Source organism: Pecten maximus, chromosome 18, assembly GCF_902652985.1.
Source record: "Pecten maximus chromosome 18, xPecMax1.1, whole genome shotgun sequence".
NCBI lineage: Eukaryota > Metazoa > Mollusca > Bivalvia > Pectinida > Pectinidae > Pecten > Pecten maximus.
Window position 1 is genome coordinate 5,524,606 of NC_047032.1, and position 12,180 is coordinate 5,536,785.

At 37.5% G+C, this 12,180-nt stretch overlaps 1 protein-coding gene across 1 annotated transcript; it reads left to right on the forward strand.

Moving 5' to 3' along the window:
* Positions 1 to 292: 292 nt before the first annotated feature.
* On the forward strand, positions 293 to 8,044 carry LOC117316978 (protein Star-like). Its single transcript, XM_033871757.1, has 3 exons — positions 293 to 814; positions 3,584 to 3,778; positions 7,640 to 8,044. Exons 1-3 carry the CDS (start codon positions 293 to 295, stop codon positions 8,039 to 8,041), a joined length of 1,119 nt encoding a protein of 372 aa, XP_033727648.1. The 3' UTR covers positions 8,042 to 8,044.
* Positions 8,045 to 12,180: the final 4,136 nt, after the last annotated feature.

The following is a 12,180-nucleotide window of genomic DNA, read 5'->3' on the forward strand; positions in this document are numbered from 1 at the left end:
GCATAGATTTGAGAGAATTCTTAGTATTGTATATTACTATACAATGATGATTGTAACTTTTGCTTTATATACTTAATAATCATAATGCTTTATTGAGTTGGCCTTGTGTGAGTAAAGGGAGCTTATTTGACAGGGCACTATAAGGGAGCGAAGAGACTACGAATCTGGATCTAATTTCATAATTTCATTGTATTCCGAACGTTTTACAACTTATAGGACAATAGTACTAATATAACAAAAGGACAAAAACATCCACTATAATAACAATGTATTAAGTATCGTTAATTAAACTATGGCTAAGTTTCCCTTGGCTTTGACCCGACTACCATTGCTCGCTGTGGTCATGCTATGTCCATTGATATCACTGTGGAGCCTGGTGAAAGTTTCCAAACTGACCACACCTTCCTGTGGGGTCAATCAGGTCATTGTCATGATGGAGAAAGAGAATAGAGTCCTGGAGACGGACCTCTCCGAAACTCGTATGAAGGGATTGTTTTCCCAGATACGTAAGTACGTGGTGGAACCACAAAGATTTACTCCTCAGAAATATAACACCAATCCAAGTAAACTCAGTTCCACTGATTACAGAAAAGTTATGGCCTACCTAAACGGACAGAGAGTTACCCAGGACAACCCGACTTTAGTGTCACTGATCAGAAACTATTATATTGAGATGCCATCTTTGGATCCGTATCATCTGGATGACCCGGATGTAGTAGAGCCCTCGTTTGGCCAGACGCCTCTGGTCGATAGCCGACTTCACTACATGGCAAGTACACTTATGGCTAACTTAAAGAGTGAAAATGGTTTTCTGGTAACAACATACTGGACTCGTAACTTGTTCAGTTCTTAACTTGGCGAATACATATAAGTAACCAACTTGGTTAGTAGTTATAAGTGTCTTGGCTTGGTTATAGTTATAAGTGACATTACTTGGTTAGTAGTTATACATGACTTGGTTAGTAGTTATACATGACTTGGTTAGTAGTTATACATGACTTGGTTAGTAGTTATAAGTGTCTTGGTTAGTAGTTATACATGACTTGGTTAGTAGTTATAAGTGTCTTGACTTGGTAAGTAGTTATAAGTGTCTTGGTTAGTAGTTATACATGACTTGGTTAGTAGTTATACGTGACTTGACTTGGTAAGTAGTTATAAGTGTCTTGGTTAGTAGTTATACATGACTTGGTTAGTAGTTATAAGTGTCTTGACTTGGTAAGTAGTTATAAGTGACTTGACTTGGTTAGTAGTTATAAGTGACTTGGTTAGTAGTTATAAGTGACTTGATTTGGTAAGTAGTTATAAGTGTCTTGGTTAGTAGTTATAAGTGACTTGGTTAGTAGTTATACATGACTTGGTAAGTAGTAATAAGGGACTTGACTTGGTTAGTAGTTATAAGTGACTTGGTTAGTAGTTATAAGTGACTTAGTTAGTAGTTATACATGACTTGACTTGGTTAGTAGTTATAAGTGACTTGGTTAGTAGTTATACATGACTTGGTTAGTAGTTATAAGTGACTTGACTTGGTTAGTAGTTATAAGTGACATTACTTGGTTAGTAGTTATAAGTGACTTGACTTGGTTAGTAGTTATATATGACTTGGTTAGTAGTTATAAGTGTCTTGATTTGGTTAGTAGTTATAAGTGACATTACTTGGTTAGTAGTTATAAGTGTTTTGACTTAGTTAGTAGTTATAAGTGACATTACTTGGTTAGTAGTTATAAGTGTCTTGATTTGGTTAGTAGTTATAAGTGACATTACTTGGTTAGTAGTTATAAGTGTTTTGACTTGGTTAGTAGTTATAAGTGACATTACTTGGTTAGTAGTTATAAGTGACTTGACTTGGTTAGTAGTTATAAGTGACTTGACTTGGTAAGCAGTTATAAGTGACTTGGTTAGTAGTTATAAGTGACTTGACTTGGTTAGTAGTTATAAGTGTCTTGATTTGGTAAGTAGTAATAAGTGACTTGACTTGGTTAGTAGTTATAAGTGACTTGACTTGGTTAGTAGTTATAATTGACTTGGTTAGTAGTTATACATGACTTGGTTAGTAGTTATAAGTGACTTGACTAGGTTAATAGTTATAAGTGACTTGGTTAGTAGTTATACATGACTTGGTTAGTAGTTATAAGTGACTTGACTCGGTTAGTAGTTATAAGTGACTTGACTAGGTTAATAGTTATAAGTGACTTGGTTAGTAGTTATACATGACTTGGTTAGTAGTTATAAGTGACTTGACTCGGTTAGTAGTTATAATTGACTTGACTTGGTTAGTAGTTATAATTGACTTGCCTTGGTTAGTAGTTACACGTGACTTGGTTAGTAGTTATACATGACTTGGTTAGTAGTTATAAGTGACTTGACTTGGTTAGTAGTTATAAGTGACATGACTTGGTTAATAGTTATAAGTGACATTACTTGGTTATAGTTATAAGTGACTCGGTTAATAGTTATACGTCACGTGGTTAGTAGTTATAAGTGACTTGACTTGGTTAGTAGTGTTAAGTGACATTACTTGGTTAGTAGTTATAAGTGACTTGACTTGGTTAATAGTTATAATGACGTGGCTTGGTTAATAGTGATAATGACGTGACTCGGTTAATAGTTATACGTCACGTGGTAAGTAGTTATAAGTGACATTACTTGGTTAGTAGTTATAAGTGACTTTACTTGGTTAGTAGTTATAAGTGACTTGGTACGTAGTTATACATGACTTGGTAAGTAGTTATAAGTGACTTGACTTGGTTAGTAGATATACATGACTCAGTTAGTAGTTATAAGTGTCTTGATTTGGTTAGTAGTTATAAGTGACATTACTTGGTTAGTAGTTATAAGTGTCTTGACTTGGTTAGTAGTTATGTGACATTACTTGGTTAGTAGTTATAAGTGACTTGACTTGGTTAGTAGTTATAAGTGACTTGACTTCGTTAGTAGTTATAAGTGTCTTGGTTAGTAGTTATAAGTGACTTGACTTGGTTAGTAGTTATAAGTGACTTGGTTAGTAGTTATACATGACTTGGTTAGGAGTTATAAGTGACTTGACTTGGTTAGTAGTTATAATTGACTTGGTTAGTAGTTATAAGTGACTTGGTTAGTAGTTATAAGTGACTTGGTTAGTAGTTATACGTGACTTGACTTGGTTAGTAGTTATAAGTGACTTGGTTAGTAGTTATAAGTGACTTGGTTAGTAGTTATAAGTGTCTTGACTTGGTTAGTAGTTATAAGTGACTTGGTTAGTAGTTATACATGACTCGGTTAGTAGTTATAAGTGTCTTGACTTGGTTAGTAGTTATAAGTGACTTGACTTGGTTAGTAGTGTTAAGTGACTTGACTTTGGATAGTAGTTATAACAGACACGACTTAGTCAGAACTTATAAGTGACTTGAATTTGTAGTAAGTAGTATGACTAATCCATCAAGATTTTATGTTTTTCCATTGTTGACTTTAACATGAAGTTTCTGGAGTAGGTAAGATATATAGCATCTTCCAAAAGTAATTTTAAATCCAAATCGATGATCACTTTTGTTGTAAATGACGAGAAAACAACGTATCAGTATAATGAACTTTGACCTCTGTGTTGCAGGAAGGTGGATTTTATGTAGAATGTGGAGCTCTAAATGGTGAAAAGGGTTCCAACAGCCTGTTCTTCGAAAGAGTAAGAAAATGGAACGGATTGCTGATCGAGGCTGACCCCACTAATTACAGAGCTCTGAAAACTAAAAACAGAAAGGCATTCACCGTCAACGCCTGCCTCAATCCAAAACCTTACCCAGCCGAGGTAAGACAGGGCTATCTCAATCCAAAACCTTACCCAGCCGAGGTAAGACAGGGTTATCTCAATCCAAAACCTTACCCAGCCGAGGTAAGACAGAGTTATCTCAATCCAAAACCTTACCCAGCCGAGGTAAGACAGGGTTATCTCAATCCAAAACCTTACCCAGCCGAGGTAAGACAGGGTTATCTCAATCCAAAACCTTACCCAGCCGAGGTAAGACAGGGTTATCTCAATCCAAAACCTTACCCAGCCGAGGTAAGACAGGGTTATCTCAATCCAAAACCTTACCCAGCCGAGGTAAGACAGGGTTATCTCAATCCAAAACCTTACCCAGCCGAGGTAAGACAGAGTTATCTCGATCCAAAACCTTACCCAGCCGAGGTAAGACAGGGTTATCTCAATCCAAAACCTTAGCCAGCCGAGGTAAGACAGGGTTATCTCAATCCAAAACCTTACCCAGCCGAGGTAAGACAGAGTTATCTCAATCCAAAACCTTACCCAGCCGAGGTAAGACAGGGTTATCTCAATCCAAAACCTTACCCAGCCGAGGTAAGACAGAGTTATCTCAATCCAAAACCTACCCAGCCGAGGTAAGACAGGGTTATCTCAATCCAAAACCTTACCCAGCCGAGGTAAGACAGGGTTATCTCAATCCAAAACCTTACCCAGCCGAGTAAGACAGGGTTATCTCAATCCAAAACCTTACCCAGCCGAGGTAAGACAGGGTTATCTCGATCCAAAACCTTACCCAGCCGAGGTAAGACAGGGTTATCTCAATCCAAAACCTTACCCAGCCGAGGTAAGACAGAGTTATCTCAATCCAAAACCTTACCCAGCCGAGGTAAGTCAGAGTTATCTCAATCCAAAACCTTACCCAGCCGAGGTAAGACAGAGTTATCTCGATCCAAAACCTTACCCAGCCGAGGTAAGACAGGGTTATCTCAATCCAAAACCTTACCCAGCCGAGGTAAGACAGGGTTATCTCAATCCAAACCTTACCCAGCCGAGGTAAGACAGGGTTATCTCAATCCAAAACCTTACCCAGCCGAGGTAAGACAGGGTTATCTCAATCCAAAACCTTACCCAGCCGAGGTAAGACAGAGTTATCTCGATCCAAAACCTTACCCAGCCGAGAGGAGAGCCGAGGTAAGACAGGGTTATCTCAATCCGAAACCTTACCCAGCCGAGAGCCGAGGTAAGACAGGGTTATCTCAATCCAAAACCTTACCCAGCCGAGGTAAGACAGGGTTATCTCAATCCAAAACCTTACCCAGCCGAGATAAGACAGGGTTATCTCAATCCAAAACCTTACCCAGCCGAGGTAAGACAGGGTTATCTCGATCCAAAACCTTACCCAGCCGAGGTAAGACAGGGTTATCTCAATCCAAAACCTTACCCAGCCGAGGTAAGACAGAGTTATCTCAATCCAAAACCTTACCCAGCCGAGGTAAGACAGGGTTATCTCGATCCAAAACCTTACCCAGCCGAGGTAAGACAGAGTTATCTCGATCCAAAACCTTACCCAGCCGAGGTAAGACAGGGTTATCTCAATCCAAAACCTTACCCAGCCGAGGTAAGACAGGGTTATCTCAATCCAAAACCTTACCCAGCCGAGGTAAGACAGGGTTATCTCAATCCAAAACCTTACCCAGCCGAGGTAAGACAGGGTTATCTCAATCCAAAACCTTACCCAGCCGAGGTAAGACAGGGTTATCTCAATCCAAAACCTTACCCAGCCTACCCAGCCGAGGTAAGACAGGGTTATCTCAATCCAAAACCTTACCCAGCCGAGGTAAGACAGGGTTATCTCAATCCAAAACCTTACCCAGCCGAGGTAAGACAGGGTTATCTCAATCCAAAACCTTACCCAGCCGAGGTAAGACAGGGTTATCTCGATCCAAAACCTTACCCAGCCGAGGTAAGACAGGGTTATCTCAATCCAAAACCTTACCCAGCCGAGGTAAGACAGAGTTATCTCGATCCAAAACCTTACCCAGCCGAGGTAAGACAGGGTTATCTCAATCCAAAACCTTACCCAGCCGAGGTAAGACAGGGTTATCTCGATCCAAAACCTTACCCAGCCGAGGTAAGACAGAGTTATCTCGATCCAAAACCTTACCCAGCCGAGGTAAGACAGGGTTATCTCAATCCAAAACCTTACCCAGCCGAGGTAAGACAGGGTTATCTCAATCCAAAACCTTACCCAGCCGAGGTAAGACAGGGTTATCTCAATCCAAAACCTTACCCAGCCGAGATAAGACAGGGTTATCTCAATCCAAAACCTTACCCAGCCGAGGTAAAACAGAGTTATCTCAATCCAAAACCTTACCCAGCCGAGAGGAGAGCCGAGGTAAGACAGGGTTATCTCGATCCAAAACCTTACCCAGCCGAGGTAAGACAGAGTATATATCAATCCAAAACCTTACCCAGCCGAGGTAAGACAGAGCTATCTCAATCCAAAACCTTACCCAGCCGAGGTAAGAAAGAGTTATCTCAATCCAAAACCTTACCCAGCCGAGGTAAGACAGGGTTATCTCAATCCAAAACCTTACCCAGCCGAGATAAGACAGGGTTCTCTCAATCCAAAACCTTACCCAGCCGAGGTAAGACAGGGTTATCTCAATCCAAAACCTTACCCAGCCGAGGTAAGACAGGGTTATCTCAATCCAAAACCTTACCCAGCCGAGGTAAGACAGGGTTATCTCAATCTAAAACCTACAACTTCAGTAAGTTTTAATAGTGTATGAAATGGACAATAGATGATGCTGCACTAATTATGTCTATCAACGGTTCCAATGTGTAAAGTGACGATGTAAATTAGTTTTGAGAGCTGATGCTTTTAAAATGTGCATGCAAGCTCTTTCTCTTGGTGAGGAAAAGCATATTTCTCTTTTCCTACGCGACATGTGGTTGTAACTAAAATAGTATTAAAACATTTTTTAATGAGTTTGGACAGATAATGGGAGCCTGGTAATTAAAACCCATCAATGAGTAGTTAAACTGGCATATGGCAATTATCAGTCAACAATTTCGTTATAAGTTCTCAAGGCGTTGCATGTTTTGTGTCCTTAGTGCTGAATTAATTATACATAATGTATTACAAAAGAAAAAGAAAAAAAACAAACAATCAATAAACTGATAAAAAAAATTGTTTAATGAAAATAATCTCTAAAAAAATGTTTAAGCAATCTTTGTTTACCGGCAGCAGTGGAAGTAGATATATCAACACCATTCTAAATGTCCGGGTGGAATATAAACATTTGTAATTCAGTATAATTCAATGGGTTGCATTGTTGATCCAGAAAATGTTTGTGACATTAGCGAGGCAAAACTTGGAGATTGTTTTGTTACATATATTTTAATATCGCTAGTGTTTGATAAGTTTCTGAATGTAATGGAGTTGAACAGCAAACGGTCAATGTGTGCTTGCTTATATTTCCCCTTAAATATGAAAACTTACGTCAAGCAGTTAAATGAGTTATCGATCAGGCTTCATCACAACTTAAAATATATCCTACATCAAAAATATCTCCAAATCTCAACCAGTAATACATAATAGTTTATCTAACTGATAGACAGCAAAATATCTTTTGCGGGATTTTATTTGTGTTGATTATGTTGATACAAGTAATTCTTGCATCTTCGTCTGAAAGTTTTATTACACTGAGAATCCACAAAGAAAATCTGCCATCATTCACAAAATTAAATTCATAACTGTGTACCAACATTTTTTTTCTCTTATTTTTTTTTTTTTTTTTTATTTATTATTTTATTTTTCATTTTTTAGAAGGTCATCTAAGGCTGATCTAATATCAATATATGATGATTAAAAGAAAAAGCAAATATTTAATTTGAACTGGATGAAAAATTGTGTTTCCACAGGTTATGTTTAACAAAGCATTCAATATGGGGAGGGCCATCCATGATGATTTTGTCCGGAAGTGGTTGTCAAATCGAGGGATCAAACTCGATCCAGTGCCTGTCCAGTGTTTTCCACTTTATTCCATTCTGCTTGCCCTCAACCAAACGACCATAGATTTCTTCAGTCTAGATGTGGAAGGAGACGAGGTCGAAATACTCAAGACTATTCCATTTGATAAAATCAACATAAAGATGCTGACAGTGGAATATTCCCACGGATCTGGCGGGAAGGATGAACTGCAATATTTCATGGAATCCCAAGGATACGAAACCCTGGTCTCCATGGAAAGGGACGACGGCGGAGTAAAAGATCTTATCTTCAGGAAGAAAGGTTTAGCGACGTAAAGGTTCACAAACATTTGAGAAAAATGAAAATAAAATCAGACGGTTAACACCAATCTGATATTGAGATTTGGTTAAATATTAACACTTTCGTTACTGAATTAAATTATATGACCCAAGGTGTGTAATGTAATCAGAAACCTTGGCTAGCAAAGACATGTAATATACTGTTATAATCACTGAGGTAGTAACAAAACTGTTAGAAGGGGGCTAACTCTTATGAACTGGGGATGAGTGTCAGTTCGTTCAAACAAAACAAAAACAAAAACAAAACAGAGCTGATTGAAATGCAGTCGTATTCAGGCGCGAAGCTGCCTATACGCAGTAGTACAGTTGCGTACTAATTGATATAACTAGTCATTACGTGGTAGGGAACGCAATCAATCGGTCGGTTAAAGTGGGACAAAGAAAAATCCGAAGACCTGTTTCTTTGGAAGAAATTTCAGCTCGCCCCGCAGGAACCATCAACATCAGAAACAAGTCAAAATGGTACACCTGATGTAACAAAGCTCCCTGGTGGTTGTCAGAATTGCAAAATGCTTACGCTAACATTTTAGAGCATTCAGGACATAAAAGATCAATGCCAAATTATGCATTTTATATACAAAATTTGCAAGATATGTGGGGCCGCGGTGGCCGAGTGGTTAAGGTGTCCCGACACTTTATCACTAGCCCTCCACCTCTGGGTTGCGAGTTCGAAACCTACGTGGGGCAGTTGCCAGGTACTGACCGTAGGCCGGTGGTTTTTCTCCGGGTACTCCGGCTTTCCTCCACCTCCAAAACCTGGCACGTCCTTAACTAACCCTGGCTGTTAATAGGACGTTAAACAAAAACCAATTGCAAGATATATGTATATATGAGAGGTTGAAGCAAATTCTAAATAGCACACAAAACTTAGTTTAGATATCCAACGGTTTACACAAAATATGGGAAAAATGAAAATAAATCCAAATAATTTCAAAATTAGTTGTCAAATAAAAAAGATGCCAGATATATTTACTAGTATAGACTTAAAAGTGTTTCGATAAGTTTAAAATGAGCTTTGATACAAAAACGATAAGTCATAAACATAGGAAACTTAAATTAAAAGAAAAAAAATAGAATAATTCAATAATATTTTGTTTGCAACTTTACTCTACTAAATGATTATTAACTTGATTCCGATTTGGCGTCCTCCACCTCTCTTGTCTTGATCAATCAGTCTATTTGGTATTGTACCTTCAAAAAAGAGCAAATCATTTTATAAATTCTCCGAATTTTCTTCTGTTTATCTCTACTACCATTCCCTTTTACAATACATATTTATTTTATACAATTCAAATTATCTTTTTTATACTAAACAAATTATATTTTTAAATATGTCTCAAGTACACGTATTTGCTTTTTTTGCAGTTAGACGTACATGTAAAGCCATTTCAGGTAAAAGTAGATTTCAATTGATTCCACGAGGCAAGGGGGTATCTGAAAGCTCTTTTACACATGTCAAACAATTTAACAGCTCTATTCAGATACGTACTGAATGTAAACTATATAGCATTGTTAGATCTCCTATCCCTTAAAATGTATTATCTTATATAAGATATATTATCACGATAATATGACAAAACACAATACAACATAGAATTATGATTTAACTCATTCCATTATAACAATTATACACAACGAGAAAAACTTTATTTTTCAAATATGTGTGCGTGTATTTCGGCACAACTTGCATGAAACTTGTAGAAAAAATAATCTTATACTTTCTTAAATAAGAAAAGTAAAATAAGCGCCTATATCATCTATTGTTAAACGTACATGTAGTGAATGAGCGAATAGTGAAAAATGGAGATAATATCTCATTTACATATTTAAATTGCTCATTTAAATATGATTTAAAATTTAGGCATAGTAACATTTAAATTTTTTTTCTGGGGTCTCATCTAGCCCACCATCCTCCCTTTGGTGCCATTCCTATAAAGGACTACTTACAACCGGAAACCAGGGTGAAGTCTGATTTACATATTTGTTACTGTTAATCTTAATATGAATTATAAAACATTAACCAAAAGAACAGGTCCGGAGAAATATATGCGCATAGAGTACAAAATTCACTATTGGATTTTTCCTCACTACATGACAGTTGGTAAAATGCAGAAATGAATCGATACTTTTAAAAAAAATCGTTTGCTTTCAAACGTTAGGTGAACGTTACTATACGTATGCTTAGGAATGTTATTGAATATAATGAAACACAGCTTTCTGAACGCAGATAGACACAGAAATCTAATTTTCAAATGTACAGATTTTGATATTTTATATGTACCCTTTGTCTGATCTTCAATGAAATTAGTAAATTAATTTATTTTTAAATCATTAGGTTTGCACACCAACGTTGTCACGAATGTTTTGCCTTATATATCAAGGCTGCTAAATAGTGGGATTAACGTCTCCAAACGAGACCAAGTGTGGTTTTCCTGGCTTGCCTGGGTTGCCACATGAACACAGTTCCCTGGTAGTTAAGCTTCTGAACTCTGACCCCTATCTGAGAGAGTGTCCTAGGCTCGGCTATAACCGCAACAAGGACACTAATCCTCGTCAATCAACCCCTATCTGAGTATAATGATAATCGTTATAAATCCAACTTTTAACTTAACTCTAGAACACATGTCGTGCTATGTTATGAACCACCGGTACAGTTGAAAGATTCATTTATGTTAAATTCAATTCGACTTTACTGGAACTGTTATAACTACAACTGTATTTTTATATATAAATGTATTTTACCTACACATACCGTCATGAAAACATCACCTATCGTCGCAATGATCATCCCAAAACGTCGTGTTACGGTAACGCGACTTAAATACAAGGTTGATTTCAGGTTTTTGGTCTTGATTTCTTTCTTTACAGCCCTTCCCACAGAAAAGGTATTGCTTTGCCCAATGGACTATGGTTATGTACGTATGGTTATTGAACACATTCTCGGACATTATGTAAACGTGTTCCAAGCGTGCAAAATAAGGTAAAGTCAACACAAATTATCATTCTAAATGCTGTACAAGGCTCGTCGTTTCAAGAAAACAGGACAACGTAACTACTCGGACATCGTTAAATGACGGACTTAAATTGTCCAAACACTTAACTGTATATCATAATACGGTACTCATTCACCCCTCATTTCATTTCTCTGCACACACATACAAAATAACTTGGCTACGCGCATGATATTATCACCAAAATGATTTCAAACTGATATCATTTTGTTATCTGTGCTGAAACACATTAGTTCGTTCATTTATTTCACCAGCAGTTTTATATTATAAACACCAGCATTTAAACTATGCCGTTTATCTTTTTTAAAGATATTTCTTGTTTGGAAATTGTATCACATGCAGGATTTCCCTTATTTTTGGTAAAGTCAATATTCAGTTCTCCCATTGGTTCATTACTGTACTTTGATAGATACCATGCTTGGCCCTGACCAACCTCACATGCCCATTGTTTGAATGTGATTACACAGTTGGCATTGAATTTGGGTAATGCTAACTTGTTCCAGCAATCAATCGGAAAATCACCGGAAACGCCCGAGTACGTACGTACAAGCTTGCAATGCTTAATAACATCTGATGAAACAGGGTCCACACTGAATTTAATATCCATAAATTAAAGATTTTGAAATAATTATATAATCATATTTGCAGATAAGTTAGGAAAAGTAATACTAGATATATCGTTAGGTCTATTATAGAGCTTAGCCGTACTGTTGTTTGTTCCCTAAACTGAAGAAATGACTAACCGAAAAAGAAGAAAGTTACATAAATTCTACGGACTATCAAACGAGAAAGATGAAAAGGACGAGGAATGTGTCGCAAAAGGGGTTGAATTTGTGACCGATAAATAGAACGTCCCATGTAGTGTTAGGGGGGGAAATTGCACATAGGACGGGAGATTTCAACCGCGGTAAACCTGGAGGTGAAAATCCACGCACAGGCAACAGAAGACAAATATAATGAGACAAAGGACATCTCTGATCACATTGTCAGAGTCTAGGGGTAGCGAGTACCTTAGGGGCACCAACTGTAGTGAGAAAGTCAAGCGTACTTATTACTGAAGTTTATCACAGAAACGGTAAACATTTTATGTAAGAATTCATTCTT